We start from the raw sequence: 23625 nt of genomic DNA on the forward strand, positions 1-23625 counted from the left end.
TAGGTAGCGGGGGAATATATTTACATACCTTCATTGAGTAGTTTTATTGCAGAGGGGACAAAGGACTTCTTATAAATGTTTACTTTTAAAAGAGTAAAATTTGTTACTATGACATTTATACTCTTGGCCAATATATACAGTACATCAGATTCCTAAAACACAGCGATTTTGTCTCTCTCAAAAAGCTGGACAGTGTCACATGTTACTAAGTTCTCTTATTGTGGATAGGACAGACCTCAGTTAAGCAAAGAACAGAAAGCCAGGATACAGCAGATGGCAGAACAGAGCTGAGCTGGCAGGCTTTACTCGTGTGACGACCCCTGGGAAGAAACTCAATCCACCACTTTAAAACCAGCTTATGTGGAAGCTGTCAGTTCTCATTACAATAAGAGAGATTAAAGAAGCTTCCGTTTTTTGCTGTCTTTTTCCATCCTGATAAAACCTAAATTTTCTATATTAACATACCTGATTGTAGATATTTTTTTATTTTTGCCTTGGACTTGATTATAATCTATTACATAGATTACGCTTCAGGCTCTTTGATTTATTATTTCTCAAGACCACAATTCTACATGATCATACCCACACAGCATAAATTTTTCTTCCATTTTTCTATTAGCATAACTGCAATAAAAGACCAGTAGGGGGCGCTCACCCTGTGGTCTTTGTGGGTCCTAATGCCCCAGTATAGTGATGGAGACACGGTACTGTAAAAAAAGAGATGCCGTCCTTCAGATAAGATGTAAAATCGAGGTCCTAACTCCCCGTGGTTATTACAAATCCCAGTGTGTTTCTTGAAAAGAGTAGGGGTGTTACCCTGGTAACCTGGCCAAATCCCCTCCTGACCCTTACTAATCATGGCCTTCTAATAATCCACATCTATGAATTGGCTTGATCACTCTGTTGTCCCCTGAACTGACAGCTGATGTGTGGTGAGTCAATAATATAGTAATAATAATAATAATAATAATAATAATAATAATAATAACAATAACAACAATATCAATAATTATAATAATATTATTATTGATATCATTATTATTCACGCACACACCTCCAGAAACTTGTTTAGCTGTGACTTACAATAAAGATCCTGGTGTCTGAGGAGAATGTGTGGTTTACGGTGAAAAGACGATCTCCTTTACCAGTTCAAACTGGAAATTGGTTTTTACTGTTCCTACCAGAACCACGTAAATGCCCAAAAAGTGGTCGAACCCACGACCCAAAACCCAAACCCAAAAGTTCTGTTTTTTTTTACCGTTTGGAATACACCCCAAACTCCTACAGACCCAGGAAGTTTTTAATATACACCTGTGTTTTCCAATCAAGTATTTTCCCTTCGGGTTAGTGCACTGGACTGAGAATTTCTGTTTCCGTAACGGTGGCGAGGGCTGGGCTGCAGCGGGAAGGGTACCTGAGATGAGCTCTCCTCCATGATGGCCTGCCTTGAGGAAGTTGAAAACAGTCTTGGGCTGGTAGGCGCAGTCCACACACGCCTGCACAGCCTGCTGCAGCACCACGTTGACTGGGCCCGGACCGAAGTGATCTGGCAGCTGCTGCACCTGCTTCCGGTCCAAGTGAGGTCCACAGTTGCCATGCTTGTTCACGTACACACACACTGCAAACCAGCAAGGAGATGAGTCAGACTGGGGCAGGCAGTCTCGGGCCAAACACGGCCCAGAATCTTCGGGCCTGGTACAGCGAAGCCTTTACATGAATACCCGCACCTGGTCACGGCTATTACACCAGGAATAACACCACCCAAGCATTAAGTGCACTGAAAGGATTATAGAGTGTTTAGTCAAAATTTGGCTTAACCCGCTTGGCTGAGGGCTGACCTCCTGGCCAAAGGACGAGGAGGCTGGGACCCTCTTACAGAGTGAGGAGTGACCAAGGGGTAGCTGCAGAGGTGGAGATGGGGTGGAGGTGGGATGCAAGAAGATGTATGTGAGAGAGAGAGAAGGGGATCATGTACAGCATTTATAGTGTTTTAGGAAAGGAAATGATGTCAGGAGTGACTGCAAATTATTGATATCTATACCCAATTTAACTTAATTGTTTTCCCTCTTTCCTAAACTTTCGTTATAAACTCCATTAAGCAAAGCAGAAACAAAGACGTTTCTTTTGACCAATTACTTGGGCTGGTCTTATGTTTTCTTGTTTTTTTTTACCTGTAGAGATGACCGCAGGGTTTGAGTTGAGGTGGTTAGGCCCTTCCTTCTGTACCTGAGTGCTGTTCAGCTTTGTTTCAGGAGCAACTGTGGAAGTGCCTGATGGGATAGGGCCCTGGGCCACTCGTGGCTTCCTCTGAAAGACAGAGACAGTCTGGACTCATTAATTGCTTAAATTTAATTTGACAGCCTAAGCCGTGTTAAGGTTCCCAGAAAACAACTGTAGAATTTGCAAGAAATTCGAAAAATTTTAATAGTTCTTATGTGCGAGTTTAAATTGGGGATACCAAGAGGAAGAGGTCAATTTAATATATGTTCCGCAAGAATAAACAAAGCATATTTAAGTTAATCATCTTATTCCCAAGAGCAACATCTCTCATTATTCCGTCCTATGTTTAATCTGCATTTTCCACGAGGAAGCACAGTTTGCACTGGACACCAATTTTGTTTTCGCTGACAGTCTAAAACAACTGATAGCCACACTGTTTTCCTTCTTATGATAAGGTACTAAATACTTATCCAATTAAAACATTTCTAACAGTTCTTCAATTCAAAACACCAGCAGGACTAGAATTAAAAAAAAACACAAATGCACCAAAAAAAACAAAACTCAATGGATAAAAAAAGCAACAATTAATTTCACTGCTAAGTGGTGTAACAGAGACGACAACAACCCCTTGCCCAAGGTGTTGATCCAGATTTAGCTTTATGAATCCATGGACCCATTTTAATCACAATGGCGGCTTTTTAACAGTACCTTGCTCCCAGGTTTCGGACCTTTCTTTTTGGGTTTGGGGGAGTGCTGTGTACTGGAGGTAGTCTTGGCCGCCGTGCTCTGGGTCACAGCGCTGTTCTGTGCTGCCGCTGCCTCGGCTGCGGCTTTCATCAAGGCCAGGGTCTCGCTCTTCGGCCTGCGCCCCCGAACCCCCTTCCTGACAGGCAGGGGGGGCAGCGGAGGGAGCTTGTGGGGTGACTGCATGGAGCGTCTCGTGGGCTTGGTAGGCGAGGACACGGACGCTGGGAGGCTCTTTGGAAGCGTGACTAAAAACAGGACGAAATGAAATGAAATGTGAGCACCACATCCAACGGAAAAACGACACCCAAATGCGAGAAAAAGAAAACTGCCAGGGTGTCTGTTATGATAAGCAGGGAAGCCTCCCCCCACCCCCGTTCATTTTTTACATATGCTTTCTGCCCCTGAGTTGACACACATACATAAATAAAGCTCCCTAGACTATGCAGAAGGACATTTTAAACATACATTAACCAGACAGCATTGTAAGATTTTAAAGAGCAGAAAAATATCAATACCCTCAAGCACAATCTAGTCATAAATTCTGAAGTTTTAAAGTAAAAGCAGGAGTAGTAGGTAATGCACCAGGAATAGCAGCTGTTCATCTGTTCACTAATTAATATATATTTGAAACCACAAAAAGACATGCCATTCATTACAATGAGAAGAACAGAAGCAGGGCTGAAGCACTGCTTAAACAGATACTGACAAGTAGATCACGCTTGGCTTTTTAAAGTGAGGCCTGCATTCACAAAAATCAATAGCTGCACTAAAGTGCATTGAAAATGTAGCCAAGGAAAAGTCAGTAGCCAGCCCATACACTTTATGCATGCAAAGATAAAAAAATTGACAGAAAGAAGCTTTAATCTTCATTCTTTGAGTCGTAGTCTCTGAAACCTCAGCCTTTCAATTTAATAACCCGAGTTTCAACCCGAGACCCAGCATGTACTTGAAGTGCAGCACTTTATTTCCTGAAAGACCAATTTTTTTATTGTTAGTTTTTAACTCCAGTCAGCTTTCCGGGGTACTGCACAAAAAGCATCAATCTAATTAAACAGATAAAAGAAAAACCCTGTTGAAAAAAAAAATGGTTACCTGAAACCAAACGGAAAAGAGCATTCAACAGGATCCCTTTCCCTTTTTACAACTTTCCTCAAAGTTTTGCTGGTATGCAGCACTCCCCCTGGTCTGCCACTGTGGAGAGCTCTGGTTCACTGATAAGTCTTTTGTTTCAAGGTGCACCTCCCCCCTGCTCATTAGGGGTTGTAACGAGCTTTAAATCCCAGCTCCCTTGGGAGTCCTCAGCCTGGCTGTGGTAGCACTAAACAGCAGACAAAAACTCCATAGTCATTCTAAGCTGGTATTCATTTCTCACCTATTCTGAAAAAAGCAAGAATGACTGTGGTCTCACAAGTTTCACGGTTTGAAAACCTCGGCCTGAGCTACGAGTACAGCTCAGAATAACTTTTCCGTTGCTTTGGTCTAGGAAACGGAAGTAAACAACACTGAAAATATACGCAAGTGGCTATTCCAGAAAATGCGACACCTAGCCTGCAACGAAAATTAATTTTGTGCTAAACCACCACTATCCAAGACCTCCAACGTTTTTGAAGACCAATTCACACAAGATCCACTTCAGAAATGCAGCCAATCAATTTTTGAACTTCTAAGCTAGTTTTTGAAAAGGCTGTCTACAAAAATCAGTGTTGTAAATAGTGTACATCCTCATAACAATCCTTTTTGTAAGGAGTAATATGAGCATTTGTAACCTTACTCATCATTTTTTACATTTTTTCAAATTTAACAAAGGCAAAATACACTAAGCATCAAGGCTTGGGTTGCAGAACAACCTTTGCTTTACCATAAAAATCCTTCTCAAGATCGTGTAAATAATACACAGATTTATACACACAAGCAGCCTTTAGCTCAATGTATTTGTGAAAACTGCTGAGAGCTTGGGAAGGTACAACAAAGTTCAATGTTTTTACCTTCCTATTGAGGCCAAGAGGTCTGCTGGCTAGCAAAAAAGAAGTCTACTTCTACTGGAAGCTTGATGTGAGCATTAACAGATTCTTTTAGAATGTTACATTTTAAAAAGGTAAAGAAAATTCAAATTTAAAAGGAAAAAAACATTCTTTTGAATCAAGTAAGTTGAGATTCGTCAGGAGCTGTAGTATGTCAGTTTTTAGGACTAATGTGCAACAGATTTGGCAGTAATTTGAAACCAAATCCATAAAACAAATTCATTTACAACACGACGAGCAGTTGCAATGCCTGGTGGGAATTATATTTTGAATGCTGAATAATGATCCTTATTCAAACATGAATAAAATGTTTTAAAGGTAGCTTTTGTATTATGAAAATGAGTTAAGAAATGTAATTATGCAGCTTCAACAACTGGAATGTCCTCTAATGAGCATGATTCCTCCTTTCTGAGATCTTTTCCTCTTTTGTTTTAGACAACAGTTTGAAACTTCATACAATAAGCTGCTCTGACTCGAATCTGGAAATGAATCCAATGATTCCTTTGAAGACCAGGGAGACTGAAAAAAAAAGTGCTCCAACCACATATATTACACATAGCCACACAACAAGTATAACCCAGCGCTACGCAGCTACATTCAGAGTGAAAACTAATGGCTGCCTGTGCTTTGAAACCCTTTCCCAGTTTGATCAGATCAGCACTAATTGGGAGTAGAAAGCAGAGAGGACACTGGCTAAGTGGAGCTCAGAACAGAGGAGTGTTTGAGCTCCTCGGGCTCGTTTTGTTAAGCTCTGTGGATTGTAAGAGCTCAGTCAGCACACAGAGCGTAAGGCTCATTGCTTAAGCTTGGTTCTGGTGCCCCAAATCTTCCTCTTCTCGCTCATGCTTCAGGTCTTAAGAGTGGGAATTAAGCAACTGCTCAAGTACTGCAGATAAAAAAAAGCTGGGTTCACAAGCACATTTCCATAAACATCCTCCTGCAGTATTAAACAGGCATATGGAGCTGATCATGATGACTTCATTTACATCTGACCTACTGACCTGCATGCTGAAAAAAAGACGCTGGGTTTGCAATTGGTTCTGGTAAGAGGTTTGCTGGAGACAGGAATACTTCTGTGTTCATTACATTATTGAAAATATTTACATTTGACTAATTCTGATTCTATTCTTGTTGTTGATTCTCATTTTATGTCTGACATTGCTGATATTCTTCACTTTAGTGCAAAATCACAACCACATGTCAGTGATCTGGGTTGCACTGAATTGGCTTGAGTATTGTATGGCACTCGTCATATTGCCCAGAGGGAGTTCAATAAAACAATACCATCTGTAGAGCGTAATACACCAAAATATTAGCTACAACTTAAAGCATATTCTTTGTCTTCATCTAAAAAAAATATTCAACATGGTTTAGGTCCTAAATTTCTGACAGAAAGACACAAACAAAATTTCATTAATCAAAATTGCTCGTAAATTATAATGTTGCTAGAAATGCTTTTATGCTGTGTTCATAAAAAAACACATCCCCTCTCAATAATGTAAATAATTACATCAAATTACGTCCTCTGTGTGGCCCTATATTGTCTAATCAAAAAAGCATCAGAGAAACAACACAGATAGATCAAGTTCCCCAGTGTTGGTCAGTATATTCTCCAAGGTGCTTTTTCCAATGATATAGCAATGGTACAAACCACCATCTCTGTGGACTACTGCGCTCACTCCAGATTTCTACAAAATATAAAGATGCTTCATTTAATTATCAGTTCCAAAAACACGGAGGTAATCTATCAAAAAGACATTCAGTAAAGTCAACACACAAGCCATAGATACAAAGTTAGAAGCTCTGACAAGCAACAGCTTAACAATGAGCCCCCAACAATTTTCTTGTCATGCACGAAAATAAATGCAAAAGCACATCTAACTCCCAAGTAAAAGGAAATTTCCCCAATTCCAAAAACAAGGTTCCAACTATTAAGATATCTTTCATTACCAGCCACATGTGAGAATAAGCCAAATTGCAAGACAGACACTGCACAAAGCAGTCAAAACTCACCACAAAACAAAAGATTCAGTTTATGCATAAACAAGAGCTCTGTTCCTCACCTCGTACTGACTGATTGGACCTGGAGTTCAACAAGATGTGCTGTGTGGTTCCTCACTTCCTAACTCCTAATGAGCAAGTTGCTTTTCTTAAATCGCACAGACAGCCAACAACAAAGCCCATGCTGACAGAGCAGCACTGGAGCTAACCCTGAATGAGCAATGGCTTATTTGCATCAGAGTAAAAAAAAAAAAGGCGGGTGTGTGTGGTGGTGGTGGTGATGGGGGGGGGGGGGGGGGGTGCTAGAGCTAATATGCATATTATCAGTGGGCCGTATTGACAGTACTCATCAGTCACCTGCTCTCACAGGCCCCTCCCAGGCTTTCGGGGGGGCAAAAGGTTAAAATGGATCAGAGAACCCGGAGCGACAAGAGAGCAAAAAGGGCTCCTGTTGGCTGCATTAGTGGGGCGTCGTGTACCCCCGAGGAGGGTTTGCACAGTAACTCAAGCCTATTCAAAAGTCCCCAGAGGACAAGCTGAAAAGCAGCTTCAAAAAAGCAGGAAACAGTAGCGCATAACAGCATTACCAAGCTTGAAAAGTATGTTAAACTACCCCCTTTCTCAGTCTTAATGAAGAAAGGGAAGGCAGACAAAGGAACCCTGATCTTCAGCAAAAAAGTAACCTAATGCCATTCATATATTTAACTGGCACTTTACTGGGAGTAGCTTGACATTATTTGAAAACAAAATTTGCGATGCAGCAATTTCTCACCATCTTCTCACTTTTTTATCATCAACACAGCGACTTGTTTGCTTTAGTTCTGAATCAAAAAATGTCCAAATACACAAATTGTGACCATTTAGAATATATTACAGTGCCAATCTTTCCTCTGCAATGACAATGTAGGCACGGCAAAGAAAAGGTAAATTCCAGAATAAATCTTACAGGAAGCAAGGGAATATTAGTTGACGTCACTTGTGGAAATCTTGAAAATTCACTGTCATTATTAAGACCGGTAATTTAGAAACTTTGTCAAAGAGGGGGAAAAAAAATGGAGAAATGAATGGACAATTCTGCCAATACAACTGAAACCTTACTTGGGGAAAAAACAAAAACAGAGAAAATTTGCATGTTAATTTAGTTTTTCCAATAAAAAGATTAAACAGTATCTTGAGGTCTGTTTTAATTTTAAAAAATGGATGAATAAGAGTTTCAAATACCACTTTAATGCAGAGATATATCTCTTTTAAAAACTAAAGGAATAAAAGTAAACATTTTAGTAATATATGTTTTATTCGTTGATCCACATATGGAAATAGGGATGAAAATGCCGAAAGGGTTTGGATAATTAGCAGCTGGCGCCTGAAATAATTGCATTTCCCTAATAACTATTAAACTAAACCCAGTTTAATGAAGCCACACCACACATGGGTCATTCTCTCTGGGCTCTCCTGCTCTTATCCACCCAACAGATAGATTGTTAAGAAAAGAAGGATTATATAGAAATACTTTATGGTTAATACTGTATCAAGACAATGAAAGTCAAACAACCATATGCAGAGAAGAAATAAGTACACAACAAAGACAAAGAAACATACTGGATGACTTCATTTAACAACAAGGTAATGTTAATGTCTGAATGTTTCAAGAAAGCTTTAGTCATGTCAAAAGTATAAATTGTAATTTTTATTTTGGAATTTCAGATTAACAGATGAGTAAGACTTTTTAAGTGGCATTTCTTTGTATCTGATTACCTGTTTTAAAAATAAATGAACCGTTAACCTGATGTATACCATTTTGTAGTTTACGACTACAGATTATATTGTAAAACCTATCAAAAACATTTAAGGTTATAAATGAAAATACAGTGGACCAATTACATGTTGACTGGTCAATAATTTTATCTAAAGACAAAACTAATTGATATCATTGAAGTGCTGAACACCTCAAAACTCCTAACATGCTTTTTAGTGCTAACCAAGCTCACTGCCTTTTCATGTTGCTAAGCAACAGAGATGAAAAGGGTACTCTGTACCAATGGCATCTTCAAACATCAATATATAAGGGATGGAAAACCTTTTTTTTTTACCGTGTGATTATGAGTGAGGTGCCCATCACAAATTAATCAGCTGGAAAAAATAATTAAGGAACAAAAAGACACTTCTGGAAAAAAAAAAAAACGCTATCATTTCAAAGAACATTGTCCCTATAAAGTACAAGTAATCTGTTTGGGAAAGGTCATAGCAGGTGGCCGGTTAGGCATCATCTCCTACAACAGCAGTGTCAGAGACATGTCCTTTCTGCGTGGAACATTGTTCTGTGCAGTAGAATGCAGTTTCAGCATATCATCCACAGATACAGAAAGCTGACGGTACCGCGTGGAAGTGGTTAACCTCAACCAGGCTCTACTAGAGCTGTTCAGCAAGGCCAGTGTGAAAAAGAGAAGGCATTCACCCTTACCCCTCTGTAACAAAGTAGTACAAGAGAAAAGAAGTAGTTGTGACCAATGGCTTGACTTAATTACAGCTTTGGCCTTGCGGTCAAAAGCGACTCAACCTTAGATTTTCTATGGTGGTGAACTCTTTTTGCGGTGTTTAGAATAATGTTTCAGTCAAAAATAACTTTACAAACTATTTGGCCCTTTCCTGGACAACAAGCAAAATACCAGTTTTAATCTTTTCATACCACGGCACCTATCCCACTGCAAATGTATTTTACACTAGCTTAAGAACAAAATATACATTCTGATTTAATTCTGATGAAAAAAAACACAGGATGAGGGGTGAAGTACTCAGCGTTCACACATTAGAGCAACTCTACCTCATGACTTCGGCTCACGGTGAGCAGTCAAACAGAAGAGTCCACAAGGAAGGTAGCTTGCAAGACTCTGTGCCTTGTGTCTTTCAAACATATCAGCTGTGAAATAACAGCCACGCTGTGCATTTTGCTGCACGAGTCAGTTCCAGGGCAGTGTCTTTGCTGCGAGTCTGGTCACCCACTGACATGTGCTCTCACAGAGGACAGAGGAGACTGACGCAGCTTCTCCTCCTGCCCGTTTCTCTCGTTTTTCAGCACAGCCCAGCGAGCCGGTCTCCGTTAAGGCGGCGACGCGAAACAATGGAAAAGCACATACTCAAAACCGGAAAGCTGCAGCTGACAGGCTACGAAGACTCACTGGAAGCGCTATCTTAGCTAATTAGTATCTAATGTGAAAACAGCTGATCTTGTTCTCATCACACAATAGGGTCAGCTCGAGTGACAGGACAGCGGAGACGTGTTGAAACCCCCCCGGGCCCCTCTGGAAGACTGCTGCACCTTGGCTCTTTTCAGCACTGCCCGTGGACGGGTTGTGCCGCGCGTCAGTTACACTGAAAGGGGGAGGTGTAACCTTGCGATCTGCTGTTGAACCGACTGCTTCTCTACTGTCTGAGCAACCAGTTGCAGCTCCACACCGCCCCTCACCTCCAAAGCACAACCCAGACAACGCAAAGGGAAGCCAAAGTTATCGTAAAATTGTACCACAAAATACGGATTATGATTTAATGGGAGTTGCTTGTTAAAATTTCTCTGAACACAGACACGAACAATGTCAATGGTAATCAGAGACGCTATGATAATGACACTTTTTAAACTTGAAATTTTCTCTGCATTTTCACAACTGTAACAGAAAAAAACCCATTAAACTCTCAACAGCTGTTTTTTTTTACAAAAGGATAAAAAACTCGAGATTTAGAATCGCTGTAGTATGAAAATTTATAATTCTGACATTGCACAGGACACACGAAACGATTCCGCTGTCTGAATGGTTGAGAATATGTTCTTCATTAGTAAAAGAACAGCGACTCTTCCTGGCCAAATAAGTCATTTATGGACCAATTAAGATATGTAAACACCAAGATAACCTTTGAAGCTGAAATGTAATAGTTACATGAAATCCAGATGGCCAAATTATTATAAACTTGTGTTAAATTTAAAAAAAATGCTGATTTAAGAAAATACCAAAATAATGGAAATGAGAAAATACTTAAATATAACAGCAAGTATCCTCCATGCTGTAAGAATAGTGTATTTTCGATTTTATAACCAACATACCATGAGTTACACTAACATGGAACTATTTTTAAGTGAAAACCCAATTTGTCATAAATCCTTAGAAGCAACAGAAGCTGGGTACTGCACATACCTCCCCTACTCTTTCAGTAATAAAAAATATTTGATAGGGTTGAGAAAGCCTGCATTTCACAAGAGTTTAGTGAGAAAGTAAACCAAATGTAGACAACAAATTACACAGGTTCGACGGTCCTGAAAGACAGACTACATGTGCTGATCAAGCTGAAATCACAGCTTAACTCATTATTAACTATCTTACTACCACCAGATGTGTGTTCTAGAGGCATAATAATAAAGACAAGATGAAGCCATGAGTATATACTACCTGTTTATCCCCTCTACCTCAAGAAGGAAGCTGGCAGAGCCAGCAAATAAAGAACTTAATGAAAAACCTTAAATGTCTTAAAACCTAAAATATTGAACGTCTAAAAACCTAAACCATAAAATATTGATTATATCATTGGAGCTCAATGTAGTTTGTGTTAAAAACCCTTTTTATTCTTCAGACCCTTAATAGTTATTTTTAAAATCTCAGGACCTCAGACTTTCCCTTTTGAACGTCATCGCAAAACATTACAGAAATGTTTCACAACAAAGATTTTAAGTATACAAACTGACGAATACAAAAATAAATGCACGAGTATATGGGGTCTTCGTCTTGGTTCACGTGCAGATAGTATAGGCAAGGATAGGGTAAATTAATGTGCATATCTAGACTACAAAATTACAGAGATAATACACATACAGAAGTGAAATCTACCAATTTCTCCTCCATAAGGGATAGTAATTGATTCATATAACACTCCAAAAAATATCTCAGGCTAGATTAAACTGGAGGCTCAACACAGAAAATCATCATAAGAAAGGGAAACTATCGGCAACACCATCCAGCCCTGAAGGGCTCTGAGGGATGGTGGTTACTGTGTTTACTTATGTGAGTGGGCTGGAGTTTTAAGGTCTGCAGGCTCAAGCCTCCTCCAGTTATGAAAAATATCACAAAATGAAGAGTTGATATGTGCATAAAATGAACTGAACTTAGACGGACTGTGTAAATTGAACTGTTTGCTAAAGAAACCATGTGTCCAAAAGTCTATCAGCTCCTAAATGCTCGGCATCCAGAAAAATCAGAAAGAGAAAACAAAATCCCAAAAGTGAAAACCAGGGAATGCAGTATTGCATAATGCTTAATTTTTGTACATGCCATTTTTTTACACAATACAATCACTGTGTATAAACGCACATCTTGTTAGAAACTGGAATAATTAAGTCCCCAGAATAGACTACCTTGATTGCACAAGAACTTGTTTCCCTTTTTTCTAGGAGACAGAAGACAACCATGTCAAAAAAAATTGTCTTATAAAGATTACCCTGTACGAACAGAAAAATAATATGTCAACAGTCATTTTTTTTACTGCACTTCTCACTGACTGTACTTACTGTATTGTACTGTGTATTTTTGTATAATTTCGTAACACTGTGCTGTGTTGACTGTGCCACGCTCACGGATTAATAAAGTATATATCTAATAACAATCTTTCTCTGCCTTCCCTTTTCTCCCTCTCTTTATAAATGAGCTTTATAAATATTTTTGAATTTACTGCAAAAATCAGTAATTCATACTTTTCACACCGTGTGTACTAATTCAAAGCTGAAAATAAAGTCTAAAAGTGTGTTTACCCCTGTGAACTCTGGGTCTGGGTTCACCGGTTCCAATTCCAGGGAGCCCCAAACCAGTTTCTTATTTTCTCATTTCAAACACTAACATAAGCAGTTTCTTTGAATGGAAGCACAGGAAAGCTGACCTCATAGAGCTGAAGCTTAATCTATTGTGTGAGACCTGATGTGTCTACATCCAAGGCTCCAATCTGAAAACCATAACCTCCATTGATAAAAATGCTGTAACATTTGCTGTAGAATGGTCACCTTTTGAATCATAGCTTGTCATTTTAACAGTATTGTGTCATTTTACCTTCTCAAAACATTCATTGTGATTTGGCTTAATTTTCTATAAGCTTTATAAGGATATCCAAATAACTTCTTCAAATTCCATTCACTTCACCGTGTGACCACATTTTAGCTTGAGGTGTCAAAAATTCAAGCACCCCAAAAACAAATGTAAGCGATAACTTGCCTATTCTCACAATTAATCAAAACTTCAGATATCCGAAATCAAAATCGCAGAAATGAGAAGAAAAATTCAAGTTACCTGTCACAAGATAAAACAAGGGGTAATTTGCACTATTCCAAATAGTTTTGAAATTACCATCACTATTAATCTTATTTTCAGATAAATACTCACTAATGACATGACAAAAACAAAAATATTTTCAGTGAAACAGGCATACTAGCAGATAGCTTTTTGTCACACTTCACTGTTACTGCTAATATTTTGGCAGAAAAACCAGGAAAAATTGTAACATGATAGGGAGTATATATATATGAAATATACTTCTGCAAGCAGTATATTTCAGTTTTTGACTTTATTTTAGATATCTGCTGACAATGTTCTTCTTTTTTTTTTACTGTTTCAGCATGTGAGTTTGCAACAAAAAATATAGGAAATAGATATGTATCATTTGTTATCCAGCAACATTGGATAACTTTTAAAGAATGTGAATACTTTTGTAGGACACTACAGATAGTGCAAAGAAATAATAGCAGTGAGCAATGAAGTCAATGCTCTACAAAGAGATATTTAAGTCCATTACAAGCAGAGCCTTGAAAAGCCTGAGGATGTCTTCAATGACAGCCCCCAGCAGCAGGATCACAGCATTTTCCATGTATTTTTATATAATAAAAATAATAATACACTGCAGTGCATGATCAGGAATGTATTTTTTCCAATGTATTATGCACTGCACTTAAACAACATTTCACCTGACATGCACAGTACTAAGGTTCCCAGTTCAGTATACATACATAAGGTTGCTGGATCTTTTGACTTTTTGTAACGACTGCAATCAACAGTCAAAGAAAATTGTTCCTGTGCCATATCAATAAACAAGCTCTTTATTTCACGTGTTGTAAATATACTGCAAATTTGCTGAAGCATACAAAATGCAAACATCATCTATTGTAAGCAAAATACTACTGGGCACCTTTAATATTTCTGAATTTTAAACTTCGGTGGTATTAATTTTTAACTTGTTCAATTATTTGTGCATTTCACATAGCTTTTTTACATACTGTTATCATTCTCATTAAACTTTTTTTTTTAATTGTCAAAGAACACGAAACGCAAACAACACCCACCACAGGCAATTCGTCAACCGTTCTTCCAGGTCAAATCTGTTACTTCCGAATTTACAGAACAAGTTCCCCTTCAGCAGATTCTGTCTGTTAAATCTGAGGTCAATTTAAGCGTTAGAGTCCGTTAAATTAAGGGTGTACTGTAAAACATTTTTGAACAGCAGAAAACCAACTTAGGCTGCATCTAGAAAACACTGCGATGGACCAAGTTCTTGTAGTTAGCCAAGAAGGCATCTGGTACATTCTATCTTCTTTCATGTCCCTGTACAGTACAAGGTTTCTGTATTTTCTCCTACTCACAGGGGTTGCTATGGCAGGTATGTACATCAGCAGCTTCCATACAGTAAATCTTTACTCAGAGCTTTCTAAAATACTCTTTAAGAATATAAAGTTAATAACATCTCAAATTACAGTTCCACAAGGTGCCAAAGTGAAGCTGTGGGTGTCACAGCTAATGAGAGCATTCGGTGAAAAACTGATTCAACTGAAACGCAAACCTTCAAGGGCTGAGATGACATGTTGTGCAGCAGCAAAATAAAAAAGGCGTTAGTTACTAAGATACCGGATTAAAAACTATTTGCTGGAGCCAAAGTAAGATTCTCTTTGATGAGGGCATTCTGCAAAATTTACCCAAAGGTCACATTTTGCTGGGTGAAGTTAAACATTTTTTCTAAACTAGGTTTTTTTTGTGTGCAATGTAGTGAAACACTGCACAAATATTTTACAGTCAACAATAATAAGGGCAAATAAAGGGCAAAAGCAAATCAACAACATTCAGCAACATTACTAAATTAGTCCTCTAGAATTAAGATCAGTTTTACTTGTCTAAAAAAAAAAGTCACCATACATTCCATTAATATAAGAAATTTTAGAGAACAAAAGGCAAAAAGTAGGGAGCAGCTATTTCTTTAAGAAAATAGGCAAATTATTTCTTTTGTCAATAACACTTATGTGAATAAAATTAATAATCAGGCTTGGGTAAAGGCTCAAAACTTTGCTCAAAACTGTCATTCAAACGGGAAAATTCTCAGTGACTTTTGCCCAAGGTGTTACTGTAAAAATGTGTTAAGCAAGCATGAACACTTACACATACTGAATGTACATGTGATAAAACATGGACAATGTGGCTCCGTACATTTTAAAGTTCTCCTTTAGGTAAACCAATCATGAATAAAACGTGAAATTCTGTTGTGGATTTGACAGTTTTGGCTGATGGTCAAACAGTACGGTTCTCATGTACAATTCTGACACGGCATTTGTTCTATAAAACAAAATCTGCAAACTGTCAATTCATCAGATTACAGAGATCACAGTGGCCTGAAAGTAAAGAGTGACTGCTTTTGTGGTCAGAGGAGATGTCAAGTGGTTCAACGTACTGGCTGCTTTTTCTTCAAAGTGGTGTTCAACAGTCAACACAGAATAGGCTCTTTTAACCACACCGATCTTCTACAGATTGAGAAAACTGCAGGCTCATCAACATGCACAACTTAACTGACAATTCAGACAACACAGTGATTGCAATGGTTCACTTCCATTAAATATTTGGAATCTACATCAAAACTGAAACTAAATAATATTTACCAGCTCAGTCAGGCTAGGCATGTACTTTAGCACATCTCTTTGTGGTAAGATTTAAATGCGCGTTTAAATTTAGTAGAAAGAAACGGTTTGGCGAGATAAGTTTTTCTGTTCAGGAAACCTTGCTTATTACTGAGTACTGATTTTAGACAGGAGTGCTGGCCACAACCCTCCATTACAATATTAGGTGCCTCCTGCTGTAATGAGTTTTTCCATTGTTCAAGCTTGGGAGGGGTGGCAGGAAGAGGCGGGCTGTCGCTCCCTGCTGGACAAGTCTTACCGCTGTTTCCAGGCGGCTGTAGGCTGTGCTTGGTAGAGGAGCACCACCCCACAGGGAAGATATCTCGGGAGTCATATTTGCACCAGTAGTCGAAGGCACCTCTCCAGCCGTCAAACATCACGAAGATCTCATCACCCTTGACTTCACCGATGGTCGCTGGACAGATTAAGTAGGGGTTCTTCCTGTCAACGGCTTCCAGCTTCATCCCAGCTTTGAAACCGTTCTGTGGAGGCTTCAGTGGCTCCTAAGTACAGACAGTCTGAATCTCAGTATTTTAGCATGTACTCCCCTAACATCATGACGATTCAGAAAGGGTAACTCACAACTCAGTCTATCAAACCCTAGCATTTGCTCCAGGCCGAGGAACAAGCATTGTGATCAATAAAAGGGGTTTTGAGGTGTATATTTAATAGGCAAAACCTATACAGAGCAACAAAACTAGCCTTCTACTGATTTTTCACCTCATGAAATTAAAATTGATATCCTGCGCGCCAGAGGTTTTCAAAATGTGGGCACATCTCCTTACAGGATAAGTGGAAGAGTATCTGGGAGGTTAAATGCCTCCATTAAAATAGCAAAACACCAAAGGAAAACAGCAGAAATATAATATTGACCTTAAAAACAGAAACAAATAGTGCAGCAGGGTTTTGGAGTGCAAGCTTGCTTGTCCATGAGAGAGCAGCAGCTACAGGTCTGGTTTGTCAGAGGTTTTTCACAAATGGAACTAATAACACTCTCACACCTAAAACCTCCTGTTAATGGCATTTTACTTTATCATGGTCTTCATAAATACTGTAAAATTCACACTGCTACCACAAGATCAACTACCATCTCTCTAGGATCTTTTGTGACAGCTGGTGCCATTTTTTCCACCACTTTTAACGATATCTGGATTACAGAACTCAACCAGCACTCAGGGGTTCTGAGGTTACTTAGCTGGTAAAGACAATCTCTCTCTCTGTTTCCTGGTTGTAAAACTCATTTCAACCCTGGCCAAACCAAAAACACTTTGTGTTTGAGCAATTTTATTACATAAATGCAGCGCCTTCAACAAACCAATGCAGTTTCTTCATTGATCTATAGTTATTGCAGGCACCAACTGAGCAAGAAAAAAAGTCACATGTGTGTCATAGCAGAAGAGGAGGCTTAGAAGCAGTCTTACTGTCTTATAGTCTGCCATATTCTGGAGAAAACTGTGCAGGAAAATAAAGACGGCCTAGTATTGACTCAATCTTTTCTCTTAATCTAGCAAATTACCACCTATCCTATATTTTAAAGGGAACTTCATTCAGGATTATTGCGTGTATTAAGAGGAAGCAGTCACTACAGGACATGGGAACGTGAATATTAACTGGCTCTGGCAATTTTAAAATGCTTGGAAGCAAGAAGGCTTAAAGGTCTTGATTATCAGGGTTCCAATGATTCACAGCAACACTTTGCTCTTAAAACACCCTATAAACCTAAAAGGAGATTCATATTTACACCTGTCCTCACTAGTCAAAGTCAGCTATACTACACTGGTGTGTGCTAATAAGGACAAAACTGCTAACTCTGGCTGCTGACTTTATATACACAAAATTCAGATTAAATATTTGTTTTATACACTGGACTTTTGAATGCTGTGAAACAAACAGGGTTAATTTGTATCAGCAGACGCATTCTTCTTAATCTACTCTCAGAATTGTTACCTGCACATTTATATGGAGAATACAGTGCAAAAAAACATTTTGTTTTCCTCTTCGAAAATGCATTTGATTTATGGAAGCAGACCTTTTTGAAGGCGGTTGCTGGTGCCATTTCTGCTCCACTTAATGTCCTTAGAAGAAACATTGGCCATGAGGAAGCATTCATTCTGAATCCTAAAAAGAGACAAAAACATATGAATGATCACATTTTAAAGATGCTAAGTATTTATTAGACACTGAATACAGCATTTGTACCACAGCCACCCATTAAAAACAAATGTACTTTCTACAAGTCATCCTAAAAAAACACAATTAGTCATTAATAATAAGTTTTCTTCATATTTTTTTCTATGTAAAAAAAAATCTAGAAACGACAATCTATTTCACTACCTGCTGTAATTGTGCTAATTAATAAGGCCGTTACTCTTGGTACACACTGTCTTTATAACGCCACCTGCTGGTGGAACTTAGTATTTTTTCTCCCTGGGATGAAAAGTACTACACCATGTCTGCCAAAATGTACAAAGAGAAAATGATTAAAATACACGGTTTCTCCTTATGCAGAAACTCACCAAGAATTCAGTGAATTAAATAATACGAGACGAGATCAAAGTGGAAAAACACCCAGAAAAGGCAGAGGTGACACTCTTATTGCCAAAGCAGGCCAAACTCCCAAAGTCCAACTGAGATTTGTCTTGCTGGTAAGTGACGGTATAATCACACAGTCTTCCCGCCACCGCGACAACATAACAGCTAAAAATTTTCAAAAATTCAGAACTAGAGAAAAAACCTTCACGTTACACACGTTACAAAAGTTCACTCTTACTGGGGAGGCACTGTGTTCAGTCCCCCTCTGCCCTCCCGAACCCCACCACAAAGCCTCACCCAGAGGGGGCTGCAGCATGTCCCCATTCTTCTCGCAGGTCCCAATCGGCTGAATGTCGGAGGAGTCCACCAGGCGCCAGAAGTCGTTGGTGTTGTCGCTGCCGTCCAGCCGCAGCCGCAGCCGCGTGCCTGTGATGCCCATCACCGTGGCGATGCACACCGAGGTGAAGTTGCGGGGGTCGTGGGCCTCCAGCTTCATGCCCATCTTGAAATCATTGCTAGGGGGGATCCTAGACTAGAAGGATAACCGGTGTTTCAACGCGCGTAGGGGACACGTCCCTTCAGTGACGTCGGCCAAAATGAACGAGGGCAAAACCAAGCACGCCTGAAGGTACGTTTCAGTTCGTGGAGGAAGAGGGGGAAAAACAGCACTAGGGACAACAGGACCAGTGTGAGAACTTCCACTTTGGTGAAACAACTACCTAGGCTGGGGGAGCCTAAGGAATATTTCTGCAGCTTAGATATTAACAAATTGTATTTGCATCGTTTCAACGCAAGGAAATACTAAAAGCTTTTTTAAAAAAATTAAAAAATGATTTCAGTTTTAGCATACACCCAACTGAGTTTGATGAAGTACATCCAATGGAGAACTGCTACACGATGTGTTTCAGATTAAACTTGATTGCTTTTTAACATGCAATCCCTGCTACTTAACAACAGCAAAAATTAATACAGCCAACTAAGACAAAAAAGCATTGTCTTATCAGTGTCTGTCTGTATTCGCACCGTAGACCTGGAGAACGATATCTCGCTCCTCTGTATACTTGTATACAGCTGGACTGACAAACTTGAACTTGATTTTATACAGTGCCTTGCCAAACATATTCAGACCCATGCAGGTTTCCCATTACATTGCTTTAAAGTTTGCAGTCATGACATGACTTTGAAGTAGCAATTAATATTTGTTCTAAACCTAATATATTTAAATATCCAAAGAAAACAACAAGATCCAGTCAGGCAGTGAAGTTCTAGCAAAGATTCAACCTTGAAGGCCAAGAAGCCTTAAAAAAAAAACTTGGGGATAAAGTTGCAGAAAGATGTAGATACAGAGAAGGTTATATATAATTTCAATAGCACTGAACATCCATTTGAACACAAAGAGAAGTCTGTTGTTAAGAACGGAAAAGTCTATAGTACTACCCAGATGCTGCCTTAATCGGGCTGTCCCTCTGGTCACCCAGTCAACACCATTCCTGCTGTCAAGCATGGTGATGGCAGTACCATCTTACAGTTCTGCTTCTTATTACAAGGGACTGAAAAGCTTGTCGTGACTGATGGGAACATACATGAAGTAAAGTACAGGCAAATCTTAGAGGAAAACCTGCTTCAATCTGCTAAAGGCCTAAAACTGAGACAAAAACTCACCCTTCAGCCTGACAATAGCACAAGACCAAAGCTATACTGGACTGGCCTCAGAATAAGAGTGAATGGTCTTGAATATCCATGACTTCAATACTACTGAGAACATATACTGTAGAATGACTTGAGAACTGCTGTTCTGAGAGAACCTGAGAGAGCTTGAGCAAATCTGCCAAGAAGATTGGAAAAAAACTGCACCAAAGTTTGTAAAGACTTACCCAAAAAGGTTGTCAATTCTAAGGTTGCTTTCACCAAATATTGAATGCACAGGTCTGAATAGTTATGCAATCAACATATTTTACTTCTGCATTTGGCAATATTTATTGTAACTTATCGTGAGCATTCAAGTTGTGAATAAAAGATTCAGTTAAAAAAAAGAGTACATCATTTTGTAATTTCACCATAGGAAGGCACTGTATCAAATATCAACATCACAACATAAGATGGTGCATTTCAGACAGCTGTCACATGCTTGTCCATTTAATCAATGCAAAATGAAGATCTGCTGAGCAAATAGTCATAACGTTAGTCACAGCTAACATAATTATGACTAAAATAATATGCTGGACATAAAAGTGGGATAAAATGTGATGATTAAAGTAGAGAAGCATGTGTCACTTTATTTATTTTTAATAAAACCAGAAAAATAATAATTAATCTAAAACTATAAACTCTGTTCATATAAGACATTCGGGTGATAGGCGTTGGAAACATACCTGTCTAAAACAGCTAGGAGGAGCAGGCACAGCTCCAGTTTCTTTTAGATATTCATCCCAGCTAAAAAGTTCTGAAAGCAGAGATGGAACAGTTACAACCTTTGACAAAACAACAAAATGGAAGAAAACTAACATGTTCTATACAAACTAGAAAAACCAGTGTTGAACATTTTTATTTAACAAAGTACAATACAACGGCCGATTCCATTCGAATCTGCGATTGTCCTGTTCATTTGCGATTTGTTTTAACCGAGGTGATAGCAGACACGTTTTCAATTCTACCAGTAGAGGGCGCTCAAAGACCAATTAAGTTTTAAAAAATCAAAAGCAGGCTGAGCATGTTGGGGCATAATATTTTATATTAAAACTGGAATCTTGGGTACTGGTTTTACATACTGTTGTTCTAAAAATATAGTTAGCGCACAGGTACCTTTGCTCTGTGAGGGACTTGGGGAGGAATAGCTCTTTCCTGGTTTCTCCTTTTTGCTATCTTTCTGGTCTGAAAAGAAAAGACAAAACCATCATTACATGAAGAATCAGGACAACATTGATAAAGCATAAAATGCTATCAGAAAATCCAACATTTATAATCAAATGTTTGTTTAATATTTGATCAGCACGAATGGTTTTTGGTTCCATGATGAAGACTGCAAGTACACTTTGTTGCCGAACACCACAGGGAATACTCTGCACGTACTAAACGTGCATCAATGGACTAGAGAGGGCTTGAGGAAATGGACTACTGTGCAACCTATAACTGAATATCAAACATCCACTATAATTCAATAAACACACAGCACTTTGAAACAGATGCGTCAAAATGTGGTGCCATCTCTTTTTTCAATAACAGGGGGGGAAAAACCATGACATCCATGCTCAAGAAAGGAAACTGGGAGAATCTAAAAAAAAAAAGGCACAGGATTCCCATTTTTCACATTCTGATCGATTATAAAACATAAAAAACTAAAGTTTACATTCCAACTTGAAAGTAACCAGCTTTAGACTGATCAATAGACTAGCCAGCTATAATAGGTAACATTTTGAGGTTAGAACAGCTTAACTCGTATCTATTAGACATGAGTGTAACTGCGTGGAACACCTACTTAGAAAATACTAGTAAACCAATGCTGATCAGCAGCAACCTTGTGATGCGAAGATCAAGATACAGCAAGCGGTCATCAGAAATGAACACTGCATGTCACTCGGCACCACCTCTTAGATCTGTGAATGAGTGGCACCCTGTTACACAAGAGGGACCCTTGGCGACAAAGATCTAGTGGCTGTGGTCAATACTAGAGTCGCTGTTCAATGACATCAGTCAACGTGTGCCACAAAAAGAAGTAGGACGTCCTCATCCTACAGGTGTGGAGGTAGTCCTCACGATCGGAAGTGTACAATTAAATCAATTCAAGATGCTTTATTGGCATGACCAATGAGTAAACCAGTATTGCCAAAGCAATACAAATACAATTAACATAATATCTAAAGATATTTACATACAAACATATGGAGCATTACTGAGAGACAGGCTCACTGTTCCTCGGGCTGTTACAGCAGATCAACTGATCAACTGCCGGTTCAACTGATTGTAATCTGGCAGGTGTGGGATTAGTTCTGGGATTAGATTTGTAAATCTGGGGAAGAATGTTTGTCTGATCCCAGAATATTTGTCGCAGTGCAGTAATAAAATGCACCTCTGTCTCTATTTCTCCCCACTGGCTGTGGGAGTACAGCCTGTCCTTTCTGGGCAGCCTGATCTGCCTGTGTCACCCAGTTTCTATGGCAAGGCTGTGGCCACTGAGCCTGTACTTCGTCCGGGTTGGTTTCTTTTTGCTGTATCCTGGTCAAATATTCGGTGAGTGTACATTGTCTGTTTAGGGATCTGTAGCATTCCAGTTTATGTTGTTTTTTTGTTTGTGTGTGTCCCAGTGTGTGAGATATTGCTGTTTGATCTGTGCTGTGATGTGGTTGATTCTGAGTTGTGGTGCTCTAGCAGTGCTGTCCAGAGGCTGCCAGGTGTTGGTGTGGCTCGGGCCAGTGAGCCTCAGGACCAGCTGACTCAGAAGGATCTTTTCTGGTCTCAGCTCTTGGCTCAGCAGGGTCCTGTGGTGGCAGAAGTTTTGGTCTTTGCTTTTTAGGTGTAGCCAATACTTTACTACTGTCTTCTGTATGTTTATTAGCAATTGGTATTGGCCTAATTTGGCCCTGTATGGTCTGTCAGGAGTTAGGAGTTCTGTAGAAAAGTCCTCTACGTGCAGAGTTTCTACGGGGTGTTTGTCCCATTTAGTGTAATCCTGGTCTGTGAGGGGACCCCACACTTCACTGCCATATAGGGCAGTGGGTTTCAAATATTTCAAATATTTTGAGCCAGATTCTTGTAGGTGGGCCGATGTTGAAAAGCCTCCTTTTTAATGCTAGAAAGCCCCTAGTGCCTTCACTGCTAGATCAAAACCCCCCGATGAGCTGATAGTCAGACCAAGGTATGTGTAGCTTGATGTGTTGTTGCCGAGTGTGAAGTGGTACTTCTTTCCCTAAGGTCTGGCTTTCTTCTGGCCTCGTCCAGATTGACTGTCAGAGCCCAGGTCTGACAGTACTGCTCCAGTAGTGCCAGTATCTGCTGCAGCCCCTGTTCTGTGGGCGACAGCAGGACCAGGTCATCTGCATAGAGCAGGAACTTGATCTCTGTGTCATGTAGTGTGAGACCAGGAGCTGCAGACTATTCCAACATTCCTGCTAACTCATTGATATAGATAGTGAACAGTGTTGGGCTCAG

General features: G+C 39.4%; 1 protein-coding gene across 1 annotated transcript in view; it reads right to left on the reverse strand.

Annotated features, from left to right (window-relative positions):
- Positions 1 to 23625, reverse strand: part of LOC148835878 (sex comb on midleg-like protein 2) — a 60396-nt gene that overhangs the window by 15653 nt on the left and 21118 nt on the right. The window contains exons 3-10 of the mRNA XM_088913905.1: positions 21283 to 21351; positions 20853 to 20923; positions 18778 to 19012; positions 17978 to 18066; positions 16208 to 16451; positions 2929 to 3212; positions 2172 to 2307; positions 1415 to 1618 (exon numbers count right to left, since the gene is read on the reverse strand). Of these exons, the coding sequence (XP_088770031.1) occupies positions 1415 to 1618; positions 2172 to 2307; positions 2929 to 3212; positions 16208 to 16451; positions 17978 to 18066; positions 18778 to 19012; positions 20853 to 20923; positions 21283 to 21351 (1332 nt within the window). The remainder of the gene's footprint in view (positions 1 to 1414; positions 1619 to 2171; positions 2308 to 2928; positions 3213 to 16207; positions 16452 to 17977; positions 18067 to 18777; positions 19013 to 20852; positions 20924 to 21282; positions 21352 to 23625) is intronic.

The sequence above is a fragment of the Atractosteus spatula genome, chromosome 4 (assembly GCF_055471065.1).
Source record: "Atractosteus spatula isolate fAtrSpa1 chromosome 4, fAtrSpa1.hap1, whole genome shotgun sequence".
Lineage (NCBI taxonomy): Eukaryota > Metazoa > Chordata > Actinopteri > Semionotiformes > Lepisosteidae > Atractosteus > Atractosteus spatula.